The sequence below is a fragment of the Sylvia atricapilla genome, chromosome 3 (assembly GCF_009819655.1).
Source record: "Sylvia atricapilla isolate bSylAtr1 chromosome 3, bSylAtr1.pri, whole genome shotgun sequence".
In the NCBI taxonomy this organism is placed as follows: Eukaryota; Metazoa; Chordata; class Aves; order Passeriformes; family Sylviidae; genus Sylvia; species Sylvia atricapilla.
Window position 1 is genome coordinate 95,960,004 of NC_089142.1, and position 25,243 is coordinate 95,985,246.

Sequence of the window (25,243 nt, forward strand, 5' to 3'; positions counted from 1 at the left end):
TTTGTGTACCTTCTACTTTCCTAAAGCATTTCTTGATTGGAGCATTGATCAGGAAGGTGCAATTGCAGTTTTGTACTGATAACACAAGTCTTGTACTGTACAGTCAGAACTGTGTGACTTCAGGGAACCTGTGCGCAGTAGAGAATGCCAGATCAGTTTTTTGGGAAGATGCGCCTCACTACCCCTGGGCATAATGCAAAAGGACTACAGATAGAATAAAAAAAAAATCCATAGGGGAATATTATGTAAGGTGTTTCGTGGTTTAGACTTGTCTCAAGGTTTCCCCCATAGAGTAGCTGGTGAAATGGAAGCATATCAAACCTGGTGAACAGTTTTGGAAATTTTGTGACTTGCATATGATCGGCAGTCGCTGTATTTTTGTGTAAGTAGTGTGAAATCAGAGGCTCCTATAGAAATGTGACATCTCCTTCTAAAGCCACAGAGGTTAGGGCTCTGAACGGTCTGGTTCTTGATTTATCTGAATGTAGGAGGAATTCCCAGGCTCACATCTGTTTGCTGAGGGACAGCCAGAAAAGATTGACTTCGCATTGCAGGGGCTGTGTTTGGGTAAGCCTGTGGCAGGCAAGCAGCCTGGTGAGCAAACATTGAGGTTGTGCTCAAATACCATTTTCTCTTGCCTTGTCTGTCAGGCCTTCGTTAGTGTGTCAGTAAAGCTCACTTCAAATAAAAGGTCCTCTGTGGGCTCTAGCAATGCTTGTTTACTCCAAACACTTAGATCTCTTTTTTTTTTTTTTTTTTTTTTCTGGGGGGGAAAAAAAATAGCTCTGGTGCTTATTCCACTTTCCTAATGAAGAAAGGTTAAGGTGTGATGTTGGTTGAGCATGAAAGGAGGGGGAGCTCTTTCATGTATTGTTTGAAGGTTTAGGCAGTTAATTTTGAAAATCTTAAAAAAAAATGGACAAAAAAGGAGCTGGTAGGGATTTCCTCTCCTGTTAGTTTTACTAAGCCAAAGGAGCTATGCTAGGCTGAAGGCTGAATGTGCAATAGGTAGAAACAATATTTCAGAATTGCCATTGTTACCTAGTTTACTCTTAAATGAGTAGCAAGGACCTTCTACTTAGCTCTGTAAGTAAATGAACAGCAAAGTGAATACTCTTCTGATATCTGCAACATGAAAGTTTATTTTGCACACAGCTGTTAATATTGCATAAGCATTGTATGGCAATACTTATGCAATTGCAGTAAATAATACGGATGTTATATTTTTAGTTTCCCTAAATTAAGTTTGAAACAGTTGTCCCTGTCTTAAAAATAATTGATAATCTTTTGAAAGAGTCCCACACATTGCAAGACTGCTGTTTCCTGAACTAAGAATATGAATATGAAAAGTGACTTTTCCTTTACTTCCCTAACTGAAATGGAAATAGTGGCATTTGTGGTTTCTGGACTTTGTCTATATGAGTGTCTCCAAATGATGGGAGAAATGCAGCTCTTTGTTACTTCTTTGATTACAGACAAGTTCATGTGGTGGTTATTAAAACAGAATTAGTAAAATACATTTCTCCTGTTGTGAAAAAAAAAATTTACACTGCAATAGTTGCTTTCACTGCCGTCAGGCTGGTGGTTGTAATTTAAGTGCTGGTGTTGTACAAGTGGTAGAATTACTGCTTTTTATGTCACTTGTTTATTTTATGTTCAGATAAAGCATTCTGTTAGTTTTTCCCCCTGGTCAGTCTGGACTATTTTACAAGTGACATTATACATGTGTGCACTTACATAAGATACACTTAAGTTTAGTTACTTCATAGTGGAAAAGGTACACCTGTGAGAAAGGAATGTGAATGAGAAAATATAACTGTGTGTAAACATGTTTATGCAGCTGCATTTTAATGTAACTTATTATTGGAGCACTACGTTTAGCGAATGAAACTTTTACAGCTGAAGACAAGCTATTAAAAATTCCTTCAAAACATTGTAAACTGTAGATAAATCAGAAGTATAGATATTCAATTCTGCTTCCAGATTTATTTGGTTTTTTAACAAGTTTTCTTTCTTACTAGTATCTGAAAACTATTTGAGATGTTAATAAAACTGTCTTATAAACTTTCCATATTAAAGCTTTTTTGCAGAGTTTTAAATCTAATGTTTTCTGGTTTTCGTGATTAATACACAACTTTCAGTTTTATTTTAGCAATGTAAATAATTTCATCCATTGTGGGGAATTTTAAAGCTTAATAGCTTTTCAAGGCTTTTGTGTAACTTTTTGAGTTACTGTGGAGCCTCGGATATGCATTTCAATTCAGAGTACATGTGGTTTGGAAACACGGAAAATAAAAGGTTTATGTCTGTTACATCTCCACCAAAAAAAGTCATTAAATTTATATTAGTGTTTCTGTTCTGTAACTAGATAAGACAGTCTTACATGTCATAAAACTCAGCCTTCACATTTAAAATCTCAGGATCTCAATTTAAAAAGTTAGGGAAATGCTGCTAGTGACTAGTTTCAGTTGGGGGAAGAGGCAAGGCTGTAAAATGTCATTATCATACTTTTGAGAGCTTTTAAAAAAAATCAATAAAGGACAAAAAATCAATAAAGGAAATAGTTTAGAATCAGGCTGTATTTGTTTGCAAATTCATACTGAAGTAACTTTTTCATTACACTAGGGACTGAGAGGACATTGTTCTAGGCACTTCATGGACAATAGAAGACCCTCTTTGCCCCCAGAAACTTATTTCTGTGCTTTGACTTTCAGTGTTATTTAAGCTGATGTGGCCTTAAATGTCCAGTTTCCAGCATATTAAAAAGATTGTGTTGATATCTAGTTTATTGAATGTAGTGTGTGGAGTTTAGATTTTCCAAATCCAAGCCAGATGTCCTTTGCATGTCTTAAACCCAAACAACCAAAACAAACAAACAAAGCCCAAAAAACAACCACGATGGATAGAGTATGAGCAGTGAGCATGTGTTAACTTTCCCCCTGTCACTAGTGCTGGAGAAAGACTGCTTTGTAAGGTTTAAAGATTTCTCAGCCTGTAAACTCACTCAGTTCTCAGCCTTTCTCCAGGTTATCAATTATGAAAGATTTTGTGATAAAGTCTGCATGAGTGGAAGCTGGAGAAGGACAGTCAATTTACTTCATGTCCTCTATTGATCAGACAAGATTTCATCTTTGTGGAGGCAGCAGTCTGTAAGTGGAGGACTCTACTTAAGGCTTCTGCCATAAGTATATGATGATACTGAATCAGTTTTGCTTATAGTACAGCCTCTATTTATAAAGTCTGTTTTCTACACTTCAAGGGGAAGAAAAAAGTGTATAGAAGAATACCAGTGTAAGAGGATGCAGATTTTAATACCTTGAATTTTAGTCACTTCCTTTTTTTCATCCTATATCTCAAATAAATAAACCTACAGATTGAAGTGCCAGATTTTCATAGCTGGCTGCTTTTGTTTTTATATTTTGCAATATTTTCTTTCATCTCTGGATGGGCAACAGAGGTTGTAAATTAACTCCAGTGTTCAGAGGCTTCCAAATGCCAGTTTTGAGGGTTTCTAAGTTCATTTCCTTACAGACACAACCATTCTCTTTTCAGGTTCAGTTTATGCTTAGGAGCAGACAGCTCACATTTGCATGGCTGCAGTCTCAGGTAAGTCACTTGGTGTCTTTGCCTCCTATTTCTGGACACCAGAACAGCTGGGAACACTGTGTAGGCTCTTGGATCTGTGCAGGTTGTCAGGAGTGAGGATCAGTGGCAATCTAGACCTTGTAATCTCTGATGGATCAAGCTGACTCAGCCCAGTTAACCACCTCAGTGTGGTGCTGACATGTCCCATGTGCTGCTAGAAGCTGCAAGTTCCTGGTCTGTGCCCTGTGTGCCTCTGAATAATTGCAGTGGGTGCTGCTACCTTAGTATTACCTCAAGTATTGCACAAAGGTATACTTCAGTATGGAAAGTAGTAAATGAATGGTGGGTGCCTACCATATTTTTCCTGCTACATTGTTTATTTTAAAAGACATTTGGTAAATTGCCTACTCCGAGTACCGTGCTATGGCATCCAGAAGGCAAGAGACTTTTGCATCCAAGAAAAAAAAACACCAGCCAGGAAATTCTGTAGGTGGATAGGAATTGTAATAAAAATTCAATGTAGCTGTAATAAAATATGTGCAGAATATATGTGCCACGTGCAGAACTCATTTTGTCATTTTAACCTCTAATTGGCTCTTCTATTCCGTATTCCCTTATTCTCTCCAGTTCATTAGCAATTCATCAGAATTTCTGCAGCACCTCTTGTGCCTTCTGTCTGGCTTTCAAGGATTTTGGAAGCCTCTGCACTTTTTTCCTGAGCACTTGCTTAGTCCTTCACCACCCATTCATCTCCCAGAACACCCAGGACTTCACCAGTTCTCTTATTAACGTTCAGTTCTCAAAGCCTTTCAGCTTCTTCTGGCTCTCTCTTTGGAAGAGTGACACTGTGACAAGAAGAACCTGTGACTAATGTCATCTTAAGCTCAGAGGGGCAGATGAAGGCATCTAGCCAGGAAAACATACAAGGTGTATCTGTACCTCCTGTGGAAGGGTGGCAGCTTGGTCACGGCTCTCGCTCATGGGCAGCCAGAGGGCAGAGAAGTGCCCGGCACTCAATGGCATTGCTCAGTGTCTTCAGTTGAGGAGAGGCTGTCAAAGGGTCATGGCTGCATATTGCAGCTCTGTGCATCTTGTTTGAAGAGAGAGAATGGTCAGACTTCATGCTTTACAACACTCTGTCAGTCCTACTTTGTACATATAAGCTGCAGGTTTTTAGGCTCACTTTCTTACACAGACATGTACGCTTATTTGAGTCTCTGCCACGGTTATCTTCATAACCTTTTCCCGAGTATTGTGTACAGAAATCTGGGAACTGTATTAGTCTTTTTACTCCTACTTGATTTTGTTTGTGAAGTATGCTATGAAAAATGTTATTCTAAAATCTCAATTAAAAGAACGCCACGACTTATGATAGAAAAATAGAGAAAGCATCTCTTATGATAGCTAAGTTAAAGAATTTTTCTTTGACAGAACAATCGAAGTACTTGCAAAATGTATTGGTAGATCCATAGGTAGATAGAACTTTCTGATATATGGAGGATCATTTTGAATTAAACCAAGGCTGAATTAGTAGTGCAGATGTCCTCCAGATTCCCTGCATAGGTGCATTTCCAGGCAGTGACTAGGGCAGAGTGTTACTCATTTATCCTCTTCAGGCTTCCACGGATCCAATCTGACCTTCCTGGTCTGCCTGGAATTACTCTAAGCTCTTCCATCCTTTTTCACCTTCCCCTGGTTTTCCTTGACCTGCATGGCATATGCTGTAGGGCTCAGTTGTATTTTTTAATCACTTGCAAACAAAGAAGTCAGCATTTGTCTGCTGTTGCTGGAGATGAGTGGTGGGATAAGTAGCAACATGAGAAGTGATGCAGAAGGGGATGTTACAGGGTGGATGATGGGAATGTCCAAACCAGGAACATGCTGGGGGAACCCTGGGCAACCAAGGCTCTGCAGAGCCTAAGTGTAGTGTAGGGAAAAGGTTTCTCAGCACTTAATGTTGAGTTTGGTTTTCAGATACTGTAATGGCGGTAATCTACCACAAGGCTGTAATTCAAATATATGATACGCTATTTAAATCCCATTTGGACAAATACTTTTATTAAGCATATCTCTGAACATGCATTATACATTTGTTTTACTGTCATCCTTGGAAACAAAGTATCTGCATTAAATTTATGTGCTAAGAAACTAACACTATTTTTCTGCAGTACATATAATCTTAGAGTTTTAATAGGCTGTAATCCCTTAGATTTTTATAGTCCTTTTTCTCCTAGATATAAAAGCAGTGAGCAAATATTATGTGCCTCTTGTCACTTCTTTGAAGTGATTAGCAAATACAACGGACACAGTGAACTGATACACAGTAATATTTGCACATTTCAGAAATACTTGTATTAGTAAAGATGTTTTACAAAAATTCGTTTGGAAAAGTAACCTTGAGATTATTCTTCTGGTGCTTCCAGGCTATATTATGTGTTTCAGATATTCAGAAAGTGAATACTGTATTGCAGTCCTACTTTCATTTTGAATTATGGTTAAAAGTTAGCTGCTTTGTAGTAGTGCTGTTTTGCTCAATAAATACATTTGAACAAAATACATTTCTTACATAAAATCTGTCCTAGATCATTAACACTGAATGGTTCTGCCTTGGATGGAAAGCAAGTTTTCCGTTAGAGAATCCATTAATGTTAGAAAAATGATGTTCTAGATAAAATGCTGATGGTGTGGGGGAGGTGGAAATGGCAGCTGATGCCAGTGAAATTTCGCAGTTGAAGCTCAGTGAGAAAGTCAAGGAAGACAGGTTAAAAAAAAAAAAAAAAAGTTTCCCTTAGAAGCAGGGAAGCAGCACATTTTCTCACCATCTGTTAAAGACCAGATCCAATTAGCAGGAAGAGCTGCCTTGTGTAAAAACTTGTATCACAATTGGAATGCCTAATTTTAAGGTCACACTAAGGGAAATTGAACCTCAGTGTTTCCTTTGGTTAAATCTTTTGCTTTACAAAGAGTAAAGGTGTTTATAGATGAGAAATTCCTTTTGCTCTAACCAGTTTAACTTGACCCTGAAATCATAGCTCTTGTACTTCAGTAGAGAGTAAGGAGAGCAGTCAGATGCCTATGAACTGTGATCTACTATGGATTTACAGGGATTGATTCACAACATCTGCGCCAGGAAGATGCCAGTTCTGAGGCTTATATCTGAGATACCCAGAGTTGAGGAAAAACCAGAAGTCAGCTCCCAAAACACAAGGCTTGTGAGCACATGGGCTGTAGTAGTCAGAACATGATATCCTGGTATACCACAGACTGAGATCCGTTTATGGCACTTCCTCTCGTAGGGTTTTCAGCTCCTCATAGAACAGCTCTGCTAAGTGAGCGAGTACCATGTTACCCACATCAGTGCCTGGAATTGAGGGTTTAAACATCTCCAGACTTGGGTAATCTCTATTGTTTCATTTTGAGCTGTGAACCGTGAAATTATCAGGTTTTTTGCTTTAGTAGTCTAATGATTACGTTTGTATTTATAAAGTCTTATAAAAATTGTTATCTGAGACGTATGTGGAGATGAACTGCCATGTCTCCAGTACTCCTGTGTGGAAGAAGCTTTTTAAGGTACAAATATCGTGAAGTCTGGTGGGGTAAAAGCCCTTAAATCCCAGTAGGTATTTTGTTGCTGGAGACCTTTTGGAAATTTGTAGCCACACACCAATATTTTCTAAGAAATACCTGACAACCAAAGGATGAAGTAAGAGCTTGGTGCCGGGGGACAAGCCCTGGCCAGGAGCTAATGAGGGCTGAAGTGGGTTAGAAAAGCACTCCAAATGAGCCCCGGGGCTGTTTTCAGTGTCCCGCCTTCCTGGGCTCTTTCCCTTTCCAGCAGCCGGTGCCAAGGTGCTGCCACTCGCGCTCTGCACGTGGAGAGGCTGGCGTGGAAAGGTGAAGCTGCAGCGCTCGGCCCCGGCCCGACCCCGGTCCGAGGGGGCTGGGAGCGAGGGCGGGAGCGGCCCGGGGCTCCCGCGGCACAGCAGGAGCAGGGAGGAGCCGCCGGGCGCTGCCGGAGCCCGGACCTGCCGAGGGGAGGGAGGGGCGGCCCCGGCTCCCGGCGCTCCCCGCTCGGGGCCAGGGCTGGGGCGAGCGGAGCGGCGGCTCCGGCTGCGGGGAGAGCGAGCGCGGAGCCGGGAGATTGCGGGATCCACACCGGGAGACGGGGATCGACACCGGGCTGCCGCCTCCCTCCTGCCCGTCTGCCCCGACTGCAGCTGGTGAGTGGCGAGAGCTGCGTCCCCTGGGGTCTCTCCGGACCTGGCCGTGCCTTCAGAAAGCGCGGGGATGGAGGTTTAACTCGGTGCGTTTATTTACACTGCAGTGCTACTTTGTAATGCAAGTGGGCTCCTGGGATTGTGAGAGACTTTTCAGCTGGGTAGAAATGCCGGAGAGTTTAGCCCAGGACCCTGTGAGAAAGCAAACCCCCTCCCGGCTCGGGCTGCGGCTCTTTGGGCAGATGCGCTGTGATAAAAGTGCTGTAGGGTTTATCATTGGACCTTCAGAGCACAGTTTAGCAAATGGGAGACTTTAAACCCACTCACGCTTGGGAAATGAAGGGGGGGAAAAAAACCCCAACAACTCCCATGTTTAGCTTTCGAAGACAATTATTGCCGGACTGATAGTGTAAAAGTGCTTTGCTGTGTTTTCTGTAGCCAGATGCAAAGAATGCTCTCTGTTTATCAAATAGGTGTGACTGCCAGGGTGTACCTGCCTGATGTGCCCTGACCTTCTCACTGAGTCATTGCCTTCTTTAATGTACTGTAGGGGGACATTACATTCGTGCTTCTATTAAAATAGGAAGAAAAGTGCTAATATTAGTAACAATTTTTGTTACTATGTTGCTGTGTTCAAACATAGCCTTTAAATTTGGACAGAAAACAAAAAGTCTGGTTCTAAGCAGATGGTGGAGAGGTTTCTTAACCTCTTATGTTAATATAGCCAGGGTGATGGTGGGTATAGCTGGGGCCATCCCTTAAAGAGTGTTGCTTTTGTGTCCCCTTGCAGCTGTAATAATTTCAATGTTAATCCCACAGCATGGTGAAGTAAAAACCTGTGGAACTTCCAATGCAAGCAACTCTTCTAACAGCCATAAAGAGACATAGTTTGGTTTCTCCCCACTCTGCTTAAGCAGGATTAGAGCTATTTTGGATCAGAATATTTGCAATTACAAAACCTTTAAAGTCTTTCATATGGTAATGGAAAGCCAGGAAGTCGTGTAAATAAGATTTAGTGTGATGACAGTGTGGCAGTTGTAAGCAATGTTTAGGGGGTTTTTAACTGCTTTCTGTGCTCTTAAGCCGTGCTGAGGTATACACCTGCTTTCCAGAACTATGCGCATTCTTTCTTGAAGTAGTGTGGTTCCACTACTTTCTGCTTGTAGCTGTATCTCATTCCAAAACTCAGAGTATTTGAAGCTTTTTCATTTCAGACTTTAATGCATTTTTTCCATTTTCCCTACATAGATATGCTTTTTTTCTTTCTCTCTCTCTCTCTTTTGTGTGTGTTTTTTTTTTTAATCAAAACTTTAGAATTATACAAAACTTCTGGAAGAGAATTCAGTGCTCCTTGTTGCTTCTGTCTATAATCTAATTACATCTATTGTAATTTTTTACTTTGAAAAGACTTTGTAGTTAAAGCGCTGCCATCGATTTCTGTAGTCGAAACCCTCCGAATGATTTCTGGAAACGGTCTGCTGTTGTCTTGCTCCCTGTGCCAAGAGAAGTAACTTTAGCTTAAAAGCAAAGCAAAATCTGTTTGTGAGGGTCTGAAGAATCCTGGTTTTCCCAATCTTTTCAGTCTTTCCCAGCTCCCTCACCCCATAGCTGTCACTGGTGGGTCCGTTCTTGTGCCAGCTTGGCAACGCTGCTTGCCAGTGCCCAGCTGTACGTGAGCTGTGCTGCCGGCTGGCATGGTGACATCTGGAAACTCCCTGTCACAGGAATTGCGGTTCCCCAGCCAGCCTGCGACACAGGAAATGAACTCATGGAGTCTCAGGTTCAGGACAGGACAGCTTCACAGCCTCGCAGGCTGTGGAGAGGGATGGCAGGGACAGCTGGCTCTCGCAACACTTGGAGGAGGGGAAATTACCCCTCTACAAACCTCTTCTGCTTCATAGTGGTCTGCTAACTGCTGCCTGATGGATCAAGGAGTTAGATTGTGGAAAATCTGCTTTTTAGTAGGGTGACATTAGCTGAGAAAACGGGTATTTATAGACTGTGCACAAAACAAACTGACCATAATGGCATTTCTCAAAAATAGCAGCTGCGTAGTACCAATTCTCAAAGTGAAATGGCTGCATTAATAAATATATCTGGTCAACTTGCTCATTGATGAAATAAGAAATTGAGACTTCCTGAAGCTAAAATGCATACATTTAATATACTTGAAATAACTGGAGGGGGAAAAAGGAAAGCACAGGGATGGCTTATTCTGAGAAGCGCCTGTATTTTGTACAGAGAGAGCTTTTCAGGGAAGAAGTAGGGGTTAAACAGCTGGAAAAGCAAGAATCGAGGTATTGAGAGAAACCAAGCACCACATATGATAGCATTGGAGTAAGAGCTGGAGAATTTGAAAAATGTCTAGCTAAGAGCCAAAACGGAGATCAACAACCATAAAACATAAAAAAGCAGTTTGACTCGCTAAAGACCATTGCAGTGATAGATAAGTAGACATCTCCCATGAAAGCCAGTATCAAACACCAGGCACCACTTGTTACTTCTCTGAGCACTGAGAAAAAGCAAAGATACAAAGAATTCTGGTAATGTGAAGGAGGAGCACACCCTCCTTCAGAGTGGCTGAGCACTGGCTGGCACTGCAGACGAAGCCTGGTGAGGATTTAACTGAGTTTACAGACTATAAGACTATTGGCCATGCTGGAAAACTTCAGCGTCTTACAGGACTGCAAGGCCATTATGGTATTTCATCTGGAAGGAGCCTTACCAGGTAGTGCTGGGATTGTTAAATGTTGCTTATTTTAGAAATGCACTGCTTCTAGAATCCAGCTGGTTTAGATGAATTTTAAGATGAAAAGACATTTTTGTTACTTCAGACGTCATGTTCATCTCAGGGCTGTGACGCTTTGTAGCTGACAGGTCTGCAAAGTTCATAAAGCCTGGGCTGGTTCAGCTGGCTGGGTGGTGCAATGCTGACTACAGCTGAAAAGCTTTAGATAACTTTGAAATGAAATTTAAATTTTGTCCTGCCTTAAATGAAAAATCTGAAGTCTTACAACAGTTTAGTTTTGGTTTTGTGCAAGTTACAGATTTTGGTTTTTTTTTTTTTTTTTTTCTTATATGGTTAAAACAACCCTCAACACTTGGCTGTTCTCTTTTGTCTTCTAAAAATCTATAAATTATCTGTACTAATGTATTAGGTTATACTAAATTTCCACTACGTCATTCCGTCTTGGATTTGCACTTCTATCATTCCCAATTGCAGCAGGCATTATGAGTCCAGATGGGATTTGTTGAACCAATGTTTTTTTAAGTCTGGTTGGGGTTCTTTTGGTTCTTGTTTTTTTTTTTTTTTTTTTTTTTTTTTTTTTTTTTTTTTTTTTTTTTTTCTTTTTTTTTTCTTTTTAAGGAACTTAAGGAAAAATTCTTTCAGTTGCAGCCAAAGGAACAGGTGAATTTAATCCAAGTTTTAAAAGAACATGCTAGTTGGGGAGCACCAAATCCCACATAGTTTGTGTGGTTCAGCATTACTTTATTTCCTGAAGGGCTTGCAATGCAGATGGCAGCTGTCTGCTGGGTGAGCTGTGCTCACTGTTAGCTCCACAGATAATAGATGGATTACTCCATAAAAGTGTCATGAAGGAACATCACCACTGCAGACCATGGTACATTCCAGATATGATACTCTTCCAAGAGCTGTTTTGAAGTGCTTGGCCAAAGTGCTTTGTGAGCAGTTACTGCTATCAAGAGTGCAGTAATAAAGACAAATCTGGTTTTCTTCCCTCGGTAGTCCAGCTGGCACAGTTTTGAAAGAGACAATCACGTTTAAAATACCTTGTGTCCAGCTAGAGATGTGGGATGTATTAAACGTGTAGATTAACACTTTTTCTAATTGTATTTAATCTTCTGTTAAGTAGGGCTGCCTGCATTAGAACTTGTATTTCCTACAACCTCATTATTCAGAATACCTGTCCACTGCTTCAAAGCTTTCAGGTGTAAATTTCCATAAGTCTCAAAACCCCACTCTACTGGAGAATTCCAGATCCTAAAGCAGTCTGAGGAGTGCAGCAAAAATAAACTTAAGCATTGAAAGAATTCAGAATTCTCAAAGACTGTATTTTCAAAGATTCTTGCTTTTAGATTTTTTTTTGATGATTGGCATGTTATTAGATTTCCTATGCCCATGTCATATTAAAAATCTTACTATGCTTTTATTTGTCACATCTTAATTGGCTAATTTATTCATCTCTAAAGAGAAGATTCTCAGTTAACTATTTCATTGGGACATTGTAAGTCCCCAGTCACTGCAATTATGGCAGAGGAGCAAAATGCAGTGGGGAGTTAAGAATATAATCTAAGAATATGTTTTGGTGTGACAGCTGCAGGTGAAGTTTTGCTGTCAGTGGATTTACAGTCACTTCTGTAGAGAGGGACAAAAATGAAGTACCATAGTATAGAATTTTTAGTCCCCTCAAACATGAGTGAAACAAAACTCAGGTGACATTAGTCCAGTCAAATTTAATGACTCAAAATAGAAAAGTTACCAAACCAAATGAAAACGTACAGCCCAGCTCATGTTCTAGAGAATTGGTTTGAGTCTCAGTTCTTCTTAGCTGTGACTGAATAAAATATTTAATCAGATGGCTACTTTAGCATGCAAAGTTGTCTTGCTTTAATGTGTCATTGAAAGAACTTCAAGGCAAGCAGGTGCTTCCATTGCCTCTAAAAGACTCCATAAAAATGGACAGAACTCAGGAGTTCCTTGAGGCTTGGTAAAAAACGAGAGAATTAGCTCTATCTGTTAAAATTTTAATGCTTGAATGGTTCATGAATTGCTTGTTCAACAGGAGAACAAAGGCAGAATTATATGTTGTGGTACTGATGATCTTTACTTCAAATTTAGTAGTTCTAAAACGGTTCTGAACAAAAGGTACACAGGTAGATATTATATCTGTGGAAAGCAAAGCGTTTATCATTGATGATATTAACTGGAGGCTGCCGAGCTGTCTGGACAGAAGTTACAAGTCCAAGTCGGTGTTCTCAAGGGGCACAGAGGCACTGAAGGGCTGAGCCCATGTGTCTGTGCTGGGATTGCCCAGCTGCTGCGGGCACGAGTTTGGGTATCTGTGTTTGGCATCTGTGTGCCTGGCACAGATGTGTGGTTTTCTTCATGGAGTGATTGAAAACAGCTACTAAAAATTAATGCTGCAAGTGTGCTGGGCTTAAAGCAAAAGGATGTTTGTCTGTCTTCCTGAAATATCAGATATTTGCAGTTTTCTCTGTCCTTTCTGTTCAGTTATTACAGTAGACAGTAATTTTGATCAGTGTATAGCAGTTTCAAGTGACAATATGGGTGAGCGCAACTAACTTAGAAACAAATGGAGCAGCATCATCGTGCAGCCTAGCTCTTATGTGAGTGAATGTAAAAATAAGCAGCCATGAATTCCTAAAATGTTGCCAGACACCTGGAGAGGAGCTTTCTCTGCCTCAGTGTCCATCTCTAACTGTGTCCCCTGAGGTTTGACGTTGCCTGCAGTGTGAGAGAAAACCAGACTGCCGAAACACAGTGGAATTTCTCATAACTAATATGTCTCTTCAGACCAAAGTGAAGTTTAGCCTGCCCTGTGAATTTGCTCTCTGTGCTCAGCAGAAAGTCCTCCTTGGGCTTGACTTGCCTGGGCCAGGGGAGGGGGTACCCGGCAGGAATGTGTGGAATTGAAGGCTGGAAAAATCTGCTTGTCAAGCAGCATATTCTCCTGTTCTGAGCAGTTATCTAAATGAAAGTGATTTCCCAGGGCATCTGCCTCTGCACATGATCTAGAACAAATAGCGGAGGATTAATTTTCGTTTCAGAAGTGGAGGATTTAGCTCTGTCTCAGGGAGATGCTACGCGGGGGGCTGCCAGGGGGAGCATTCCAGTCGGCAAAGCACTTTCTGCTCAGAATTAGCATTCAGGCAGTAAAATAGCTCAGCTGGCTGGGCAGGCTTAGCTCTCTGAGCGCCCTGCAAAGGTATCAAGGAAGAAAATGAGTTAGAAACTTCCTTGCTTGTCTGCCTTAATCTGTGTATGTTGTGTCTCTCAGCAAAGTTCAGTGTCTGTAATGCAAGCCTTGCAATCTAGACTTGGAATGCTGTTAATTAAACTTGGTGTTAAAAAGTCAAAGCAGTTGTAATTAAGTGATTCTGTTTTTTCAGCAAGTGTTGATTTATTCTTCTAAGTAGTACATAATTAGTGTTTTAAATTGGGTAGCAAACTCTTGTCTGAGTGTGGTGTTTGACCTTTCATGTTCTTTATCAAAATAATGATCTTCAACTTAACTTACTTCTTATCTTACTAAAATAAACCTATAGTTAAGATGGGAAAAATTTGCTGTTCTGAGCACCTTACACAAGTTTTGATCTTGAGCTGTGGTCACTTCTACAATGTTAATAGTTCTCATTTACCTACGTAATGCTTGAAAAACCTTAGGAGAAAATATTTTAATATCCTTTATTCACAGCACGGTACATTTTATACTGCCATTGGAATGCGTGTCACTGAGAAGCAAGAGCTTCTCAATCAGCAGTAATTCAATTCTGGGATTATTCTTTGTCAACATGGGAAAAATGTGGTTGTAAATAACAATTATTATTTATATATTAGTATTCATAGCAGTATTAGTATTTTTAGTATTCATAAGTTTACTTTGAGCTTCTGCTAAAGACCTAGTCTACTCTTCAGAAAATTGGATATGTTTGCTGAAATGGCTTGATTTATTCAAATAAGGCATTTCAAAATTTCTTTATAAACATGAATATGACTCATTTTTAATAGAAATTGGACAGGTTACTGAAACCAGCACATTATTGGCTATTAAATAATCTTTATTGTGTGGGCTTGTCTCCTGCAGATTTTCAAAGCACACAGGTAAATTGCAGTGAAAGTTGTGGAGGATGAACCATTCATACCAAAATCTGTTTTTATAAATAGTGGCTATAGTTTAGTTTTGTGCGCGATGATCTTGTTCTTTGCACATCAGCCATTACTTGTTAGCTGTGACAGAGACACTGTCAAATCTCTATTCATTTGAGTTACAGTTTGGTTTAATGACTGAAAATTGACATAACTTCACTCTTAACATTTTGTTGAACAAATTTAAGTACTTTAAAACATACATGGCAGTGTGGGTGACTCTTTCATGATTCCCTATGTTGTGAAAGGTGAAGCTCAGAGCAGTTTTACTCATGTTTAATCCGAAGTTATTTTTGAGCATCTGAAAACACTTCAACTCTCTAAACTGTGCTTTATTTGTTTCTTCAGGGACATCACGTGCCCACTGAGAACTTGGAGCATGGCTATGAGCAGCGCCAGTGACTCTGTGGTCCTGAGCAATGGCAGCATCTTGTCAAATGCTGCTGGCCCAGGGGTTGTTGCAGTGAATGACGGAGACATCACAGTCCAGCAACTCCCGTCCAAGGAAACACCAAAAACAAAACCAAGTCCAAATGGCTGCCTGCAACTAAATGGTACAATCAAACCATCCTTTCTGCCTTTAGACAACCAAAGAACTCAGCAGATGTTGTCGCAATGCTGCCACCCTTGTCCATACCATCATTCTTTAAGTAGCCATAATAGCAAGCAAGAATGTCATTCAGTGGTTGGCAGCTCAGCACCATCTCCTATGACCTCGTGCTGCATGCAGCCTCACACTGAGTACTCAGCCTCTATTTGCCAAAAACACACCCCTGTCTATCAGCCTGCCTGCTGTCTTCAGCCCTCCCCATCCTTCTGCCTTCACCATCAGTGGCCTGACCATTTCCAGCATCAGCCTGTGCAGCAACACATAGCCAGGATAAGGTAAGCAATGTTGCATTATTTCTTGGTTCTCAGGATGGGTAATCTTTCCCAGAACTGTTTTGTTTTCTTACAAAAGTAGAAGATCTGAAAGGAAGGTGAACCAAATTTCTTTCCCAGTGATTTTACAGATAAATTTTCAATGCATTACCAAGTTGTTATTTCCAGAAGAAACCAAGTCAGGAGATCTGTTTTGCTGGGCTCCATGAATAGTCCTGAAGTGAATTAGTTCTTTCTTGGGACAAAAAAAAAGGCCGTTTTGTTGGTTTTTTTTTTTTTTCCTTAGGGATGGTTTGGAAGCTCATTGCCTCTTTTAGAAGACACAGGGTACACCTCTGTTGTGTACAACAAACCAGTATAGAGATAGCTAAGAATACACTGAAAGATCTGGTATGTCTGCATAGTCCAATCAAAACACAATCAAAAAACAATCAAAATATTTCCGTAAAAAGAGGCACTGAAAAATACTTTCAGCAATTCTATTCTCAAATGTACAGGGTGTTTTTTCCTTGTCAGGCCAGCTGGTTCAGTGGGTTACCTGTATGTCTTTTCAGTGTAGATTCTATTAAACTTCAAAATTGCGCTCAGATTGAGAAATTTGGGATTCCATGTTCCTTGTTTTAGTCCCTTCTGTTCTCCATTCCATAAGAACCTGCCTCTTTGTATTTGTAGCTTTGGAGTTCCAGAGCCTCAGGAAGCAACAAACACAAGAAGTATCTTCTACAGCCTCCTGGTCTTGGGTAAAGTCAGTCTAAGAGGCAATTTCTTAAAACCAAATTTCCCATTGAGGGAAGAAGCTTTTAAGCAAGGTTATTATTTTCTCTGAGTTGCAGCTGGACTAAAAGGAGTGAATTTTCATGGGAGCATTAAAAACAACCCTTCTCCCTGTTCTCCAGCATCTGCAACCTTATTCAAGAACTTGGAGCTATAAGTGTCTCTCAGTCCGTTACAGTGATTTTGTCTTCATGAAATATATGAACTAATTTTAAACTCCTAAAACTATGAGACTGGGAAAGACATGTAATGTGGAAAAACTCAAAATGAATAAAGCTTTTTTATCCTAAGGTAAAAGCAGATCAAAATAGGGATGATAATATGGAGCACAAATCAGCTTTCTCCTGCCAGTTATTCCACTTACAAATGGAAAAAATCTTAGTTGTCAGAACTGCGTACAATCAGAGATGTTTTTTCCACCCCATACTTGTTTAAATGTCAAGCAGAGATGTTGTATAATTTTGTATGCAAAGGTATGCAGGAAGTTGAACTATTGCAGGATCAGTCATACTTTTCAAACTGTCGGAATGGTTGCACTGATTTCACTGTTTTTCTTCCTATGCAGCAGGGCTGTTAAACTTCATCTGTATTCTATAGTCATGAGGAAGGGAACAAATGCCATCCATGGTCTGGGTTTCTGGTTTTAGTCTAGAAATAAAAACAGTGAAGATTTCTTCTGGATATGATAAAATAAAGTTTTCTGTCGCACTTCACAGATACAAAAACTGTTTGAACTGCTCTGATGGAGCTCTTGAGCCAAGATGCTGGCTTTTCATCTTGCACTTCATTGCCACGCCATACACTTCTACAAAAATGTACAGATGTTATGAATAATGGTTTATGATAAATGGTTTTTCTTACTGCAAGCAGTCAAAACACCAATGCAATCCAACCTTTAAAGCACCTATACTTATTTAATCAGCTCTATCTGTTAGCATACCCTGCATATCCCTGTCAAATGATTACTGGACTGCTTCCATGCCTTTTCACTATCTAAACTGCCCATGGCTGCATTAATGAACAGTTTATGCTGATCTGGATATCACTTAGCATGGAACCAAAGACTTCTTTTCTCTCTCCATACTCAACAAGGTGTGTCTAAATACCATAGTCTCTTATTGCATTGTGAAGTTATCACCCAGAGAGGCCACTGTCAATGTAGACATGTTGGGAGATGGTAAAAACTGGGAGCAGCTGGATGAAGCATTGCAGGTGGATGGATGTGCACTGAGGAAGAAGCAAACTGCCTCATTTGTAGCCACTTGGCAGTGTTAAAAAGAAGAGGTGATAAATGTGTATTCATTTTTTATGTGCTCAGATAACTTCCTGTAAACAGAAGAGTAACACTTAGGTGTGTGATATTTCAATGTGATCATTGTTCCACACTCTTAATTTTATTGCAATTTGAGCTTATAATCTGCACAGCAGCTTCTTCTCCCGGTATTTTTATTACAAGGTTCATTGGAAATCATCCAGCTTTATAAAATGTGCATGTTTTAAAAGGGTTATTTAAAATGCAGGTTCTCATACAATACATTAGTTAAATTCAATATGTAGTCAAACTGTGCTTAATTTAGCGTCTTTCTATTATTAAAAAAATGCATTCAAATATTGTTATAATTTTAAGAAGGGAGAAAAGTTGTGATTAAATAGAGCAGGGTGAACACTCTTTGCAGGCTGTATCACTGATGCTTACAGCTCTGGGCAGGTAACCAATTGTTTCAGCACAACAGGTTGTGTCAGGTTTTGAAGCCCAAGGCTTAACATTTGTCAGTGACCTAATATTACAAGAATGTGGCTCTGGTATATCATTGCAGATTGAAGTGAGTAAAGACAGATTGAAATAATGCCACACTTGTCCTGTCCTCTTAAAGCTGGCTGAATCTGGAATTTTGTAGAGGGTTCAGCTTTGAAGTTTAACTAAATTACATGGAAATGTCATGTGTCCACCGTGTCTTGAGCATCTGGACGACTGTTAACTTTTTTAGGTTGGGGAAAAAGTTCTGTAGCATAAAGAAAATATTTTTAGTGGTTGATGTTTTGCAGCATGATCATGGTAAAAAATTCTACTGTAAAAGTTGGTAAAAGAGCTCAACATTTGGTCGTAATGATTCTGATGATTTTTAGATGCTTTTCTGAGGTTGGAAGATCTTGAGTAAAGTTTCTTGTGTTATTTTGTGCACATATTTAAGAAGTAGCTCATGTAATCGTGTTCATACCTCTTCTTTTCAGTGGCCATATTATCTTGACCACACAAACATTCCCAGGGAAATTCTGTCCATCTATCCATATCAGAATGCACTTATCTGGGGGTTTGATTTGCTTTCTAACCATTTCTAAATTTACCTGTGTAGGAGCACGGCACATTTAATTGTCTTCAGTACTGTTGTATTTTTTTTCCCTACCCTGCCCCTTTGCAGAGCTCATGCTGAAGTATCCCTTTTTGTTGGAATGTGCTTACAAATCTCAAGAAACCTGGGGGCTTAGACACACTGGAAGATATGTAGCTACTGCCCCTCCTGTGCTCCCACCTGCTTCTTGTAGTCATCAGCAGCCTTCACCAGGGTGGAGTAGAAATGGGGAAAACCAACCAAATAAGGCTGTGAAAGAAGCATGGAGATTGATTCATAACGACTGGAAGCACTAGAGTTAGGAGTCCCGAGGGAAAAGTAAAACTGTGCAGCCCAGTAGCATGCTCAGTGGGATGAAAGGAGGGTAAAATAAACAGTGGACAGTTGCATAGTTCTCTAGGAGAACTAAATAATACTATTTTTAAAAAGCCAGAAAACTCTTACAATCTTTCCTGGTATTTTTCAAAACCTCTTCTTCATATAGGAATGTATGCATGTAAATAGGAGAGGAAGAGGAAGGATGTGTGGAGATCATTCAAGAAGTCATCTCAGGGTTGTGGAAGGCATGGAATACCTTGGCTATATCTCTGGTACCAAATTGGATTGCTTCCCTCAGACACGTACGGGAAGTTTTTAGTGGGGAAACACCAGTTAAAGGCTACCTGTATGCTTGTTCATCTTGATTCCAACTCTGCTGGAATCTCTCTGGTGATAAAATTTAGAAAACTTAGGGCTGTGGACTCAGAGACAAAAGGTAGGGCAGAAGAGGTCAGGGAGCTGTGAAGGAAATGCTGGTGCTGCTGCTAAGGAAAGTGCTCCAGACTGCCAGTGTGTGCAGTGCTTGCACTTTCACAGTATCAAACCAATAAATTCAAACAAGCACTCTTGGCTCAGGGTGAACCTGCTTTGTGTCACCCACTGTTATTTACTTCTTTAGACTATACTGTTAATGCTTTTGACTAAAGCAGACAAGTTAGGAAAACTGTTCTGAAAAGCGTCTGAATTATCTGGGGGAAAAAAAAAAGAGAAAAGGCTGAAAGGATATATGGGTTGATCTCTCCATGATCATGCAATCATCTCAAGCTGGAACAGAAAACCAAAATCTGTTTAAAGCCCTACAGAATCCTTACTTAGGCTAAAATTTAAGAATTGTTCCTCATCCTCCACCAGCCTACTTTGGAGGTTTTAGCTCCCAAAGCTTAGTTAGTTTAAATTGCTGGATTCAAGATTTTTGCTTGCTAGACCAATTTATATTCTAATGAAAGCAAAAAACAGCGTCAGGAAACTGGTGAAGCATCCAGACTTATTGTACATCTTGCTTTCAGTTAGATTTAAACCTTCTTTTGAAGTGTTTTGGCATTGCAGATTTATGTGGTGGTTCTGGGATTCTAGGTTCTGCTGTGTCTCAGAGTTCTGTGCCACACACTGTTCAAACAGTACTGCAAATACACATGAATACTTACACTTTATTTAATACTTTAAAACAAAACTCTATAAAAATGAAAAAGCTGTGAAGTGAGGATAGAACACTACAGCTGTGTGTTACCCATTTAAGATTTTTTCTTCTAGTTATTTGGCATAAGGATTAGGACCAGAAAAAATAAAAATCTCCTGTTTTTTCAAAAAGCAGGGGAATGTTTGCCAAATACCAATCTTAATAACAAGACTTTGTTATGAAACAGTTCCCTGTTTGATTCCAGGAAAAGGATAATTGTTATCTAGTACATTCTGCATGGCTTGCAGAGCTGATTTTGTGTATACATGTGTATGAAATATTTTCAAATACCCTCATTTCAGCAACATGAACTGTTCACAAAATTTTTTCCACTGAGCTTTTTTAACAGCCTATCCTATTTTGAAAGTTGTTAGCTTCTGCTTTATTTGATGCATTAAAAGATATTTTTGGTTTCAGTTTTTATATGAATTGTATACTAATGTCTTTTGTACAAAATACATATGCACATAATGATTTAAAAATTAATAAGGGGGCCTTTCTGCCTTCCCCTAGGAAGATTAAAAATAGGAATCTTTAAGAGGAAACCTTTTTGGTCAGGTTTCTGCAAGTGGGATTTTTGAAATGTTTTATCAGCCTTTAGCAACTAAAAGGCAAAAGCTCTTACCATCGTTCCATTCAGTGCTCAGAGTGTTGCAGATCTTTTGGTTCATGCTATAGATCAGGAGTTCCTGAAACAATACAAATTCTCTATTCTCATTTAAGCCATTTCTTCTATGCCAAAATAGGAGTTCTCCTCTCTTATTATGAAGCATTAACAACCCAATGGCATACTTGGGATTTTGATATAGTTGGGAAAAAAGAAAAGGAATGTGAAGCTGTCTCATGCATCCGAGTCCAAATGTGGGATTCTCTGTTGTGCACATGTGGAGAAGTTGGTTGTCCCTGTGACCAAATGAACTGGTCCATTTTCTTTCTTTGAAATAATTTTTCGTGTCAGTCTGGTTTGAGCTGTGCTGCTTCATTGTCACACATTTTTATTTTAGTCTTGCATGATCTCTGAGTGATACCTTTAAAGTTTTATTCTGGTTTTATTAATTCATGTACTCTTCCCGTAATAAATGTTGTGCATTGTTGGCTGTGCAAACAACTTGCTGCACTTTCTGGAGCTCAAAGCAAAGGGCTGACACACAGACATAAGAATACAAATAAAAATGCCATTTATAATTTGGTGGTGACCAAATTAAAAATAGCATGACTAAGAAAGTATTAAGTACACTTAAAACAACCCCTGTCATTCTGGGCTGTCTAAGGGATTTTTGCAGGCTTTTTAATTGTCCTAATTAAACATTAGTGTTTGTCTAGACTTCAGGTTGTTTGGAATCAAGCCTTTTTGCCATTGGAAGGTGGTGCTTGGGAGGTTCATGCTTTGTTCTGAGTGCAGCTGAGTACCAGCCTGGCTCTATTTTGCCGTGCAGGTTCTGCTCCTTAGGGAATTCAGGTCCTGTGTGTGCTTGAGGATGAATTTCCCGTGCCCTGTATCCCTCACCTTTCCCTGAACAACAGAAGAGCTCACTCATAACCAGCAATCTGCTGGGCCTTTGAACTGCTGTCTTTAGAAGATGTAAAGCTGATAATGGGAGGGAAACCGTAAAAAACACGGTTCCTCTCTTTTGTACTAAATTGACTGGAAAACCAGCATCAGCTGTGCTCCTTCTGGAAAAGGACTAATTGGTGTGGGGTTTGAGATGACTTTTAAAACTGAGCATTTATGTACACTTAGAAAGAACCCACAACATCCAAAATTATGTCTGTTTGCTGGAATGTTTTGATGCTGTGTAGTTGTTTTCATATATTTTTTAATTTAGTAGGAGATTGTAGTAAACTTCAGATGTGAATAAGACACACCAGACAACAAACAACAGTCCAAACTATGCATGACCTGGTTTTCATCACTCTTTAAGAGATGGGTTTTGAAGAATTTGCATATTCCTGCTTAAAAGTTTTGAGTCTTCCTTCTGACAGGGGAAAGTGCAGAATGATCAACATCACCTTTAGAAAGCTCTTTATGAGTTGCCATCATTGTCTCTAACTCCTTCCAAAATCACTTGTTCTTCTCTGATCTTTCAGTGTTGTCTTCACATCCTAGTGAGTAATGATTGATGTGCATGCTTTTAATTGGTCAGTGGTGCTTGAACAGCACAACAAAGCAAAACCCCACACACAGTGCAAGAGGGAAATACAGAGGATACCTGAGCAATTTGGCACTGATTTTGCTACACAAAAATTGCAGTGAGATTCTACTGAATAAAGAAATCTCTTAAAGCCTGGACTATCAATGCAAAATAGAAATAAGATGGTACCACTAACAGATCAGTGGAGGTAAGGGAAGTAACAGGTAGAAATCCTGATGATATTTCATACAGCTTAGCCTCACTATGTGCAAATGAGGGTGCGTTTTAGTTCTTTTCTAGTAAAATCATAAATAGATTTATGTACTGGACTGGAAAAGCTTACTTGCATCACTTCTGCCACTTCTCCCATATTTTCTAGCATATTAATGGGATACCTTGCCTCAAAATTCTTATGTTACATTTCCAGTTTGTAGGATGTTTAGTTAGTTCTGTCAAATGGATAGACTTGTACAAACGTTTGGCTGAACAGCTTTGATTATATTAAATCTGTTTTATAGTCTGTTCAATCCTAGAGCGCTTTTTCGGGGTCTTAGACACAATACTGGAAACCTTAAGTGTTCAGTAAATATTTCCTTTTTTTGCTTGCTTGTTACTGAGCATACAAAACAAATTTCGTGTCAGAAGATCCAGAAGATAATGTTGCATTATATATGTACAAGTTTTCATTAGCACTAGCAAAAACTAAAGAGCCTTCTTTGTGCAATTACATATTAAATCCTTTTACATATATATTAATTGTGTTTAATACACATTTGTTTTATATCATTTAGAAGTTATGGCGTTCTAAATTACTAAATTTACAGCTATTGGAACAGGAATTCAATGCTGAAGAGAAATACTTGACTAAATTTAGAACAAAGATCTTAAGTAGCAGTATTTTCATTTGCTGCAAGAGAATAAATATGCAGAAATATAAAACCTATATTTGTCCTCATAGTTAGATGAGTAATTTGGAGAAATTGTAAATGCTTTTATTCTATCTTTAAGAAAGCTCTCTAGTCAAAGGGGGTTTTCTGAGAGCAAAACGAACCCCCTGGTGACTTAAAATCACAGAGTTTTGTTTCTGCACAGGAAGGAAGACTGAAGCATGTACCAGTTGAGGTGTGATTTATGACACTCCAAGTCTCCCTACTCCAGAGTCAAACTTCCATGTGCTTAATGTCAGTCATAATGCCTATAAGAACATGCACTTCAGCCTGTGTGAGAGATACCATCATAAAAATAGGCACTCTTGGACAGTCTCATTCTCATTGGTACTGTGAGATGGGGTTTTTCGTCTGTGTATGTTGTGATTTCTTGGGTCATGTTAATTTCCTGTCTGCCAGAGAAATACAAGATGTGGCCATGACCTTGTGTTGCTCCATTCAACTGGGAAGTGTAATAAAACCAGCTTTGAAATAAAATATTTCTAAGGAAGGGACTTTGTGCCAGTAAAAATGTTGAAAACTACTCTAGTCATCATTTAAATCCCAGAACATATCTATTAATTTCACTGTAATTACCAAGAAAAGAGAAAAGACTAATGGTTTTAGACTTGTGAAGGATCTTGAAATAATATTAGTCTGCTCCAAATTAGCTGTTGGCTTGTTTTCAAATAATGATTCATGGTGGTATTTTACTAAGCTTCTTTTTTTTTTTTTTTTTTTTTTTTTTTTTTTTTTTTTTTTTTTTTTTTTTCCTTTAATAGTTCAGAACTTTTGTTTAATTTGCCAGGCAATTCTCTATGTGGTCCTGCCTTCAGTGCTTCAGAAGTTTAAGGAATATATATATAGCTTCAATTAAACCTTTTGAAGAATTGTATACTTTAAATTGTGTATAAACTTTGCCATTTAAAGCAGAGAGAATCCTGTTGAAGTATGCTTGATGGCAATCTTCTTATTGACAGGTTTGGAGCAGTGTTTAAAAGTGGCTACACTCCTTGGAGAAAAGTTTAGGGAAAGAAGAATACAAGAAAAGTGTTTGGAGGGTCAGTATGACTTGGCTCCTTTATATGCTCTCAGATTTTCCTACGGAGATGATTTAATCCTTTTTAAGACATGTGAACCAAGTAGGTGCCATAAAGGAAAAGAACCAGCTTTCCTAGTGGTTGATAATATTTAGTCAGATGTGTGAAGATGAAAGTGGAAAGACATTAGAAGTCAGTATTTCAAGAATGGGTTTCTAAGGAACCTTAAACTGAAGACTTGGTCAGTAAATCCTGGGCTCTTATATGGACAAATCCCTATGGAGCAGTGAGGAAAAGGAGAGAGGGAAAAACCCAACAATCCCCTCGGCCTTGGAGATGATTATAATAGGACCCTTTCAGTTTCAAATCACTTGTATGTTATAAATTTATAGAAGTTTTAATTTTAGCATGTAATGAGTTATACAGGCTTAGGATAAAATAGATTATTTCAGTTGGAAGGGACCTGCAAGGATGACCTGACCCAACTACCTGAACATTCAGAGCTGACCCAGTTAAAGCACCTTGTTGAAGGCATTGTCCAAATGCCTCTTGAACACTGACAGGGACATCAACCCTTCCTGAGGAGGTTCTGGTCAGGTGTTTGACCACCTTCTAGATAAAGAAATGTGCAGTCTAAACATCCCCTGGCTCAGCTTTGAACTATTCCTGCGTGTCCCAGCACTGGATCCCAGGGAAAAGAGATCACCTCTTCACTGCCTCAAGGAGCTGTAGAGAGCAATGAGGGCACTGCTTAACTTAATTTTCTCCAAATTAGACAAGTCCAAAGTCCTCAACCCATCTTCCTAGGACATTCCTTAGTACTGTTACTAAACTTCATAATGAAAATACACATATTTAGGATGCTAATAGGATTGAATTACTTTTCCCCATCTCTGGTGCCTTGATGGAAACATATTTCCCTGTTGTCAGA

The 25,243-nt window shown here is 39.4% G+C and overlaps 1 protein-coding gene across 1 annotated transcript in view; it reads left to right on the top strand.

The window, feature by feature from the left end:
- The window catches only part of DISP1 (dispatched RND transporter family member 1), an 85,662-nt gene that overhangs the window by 39,174 nt on the left and 21,245 nt on the right, over positions 1–25,243 (top strand). The window contains exon 2 of the mRNA XM_066316253.1: positions 15,061–15,597. Coding sequence (XP_066172350.1) covers positions 15,061–15,597 — 537 coding nt within the window. The remainder of the gene's footprint in view (positions 1–15,060; positions 15,598–25,243) is intronic.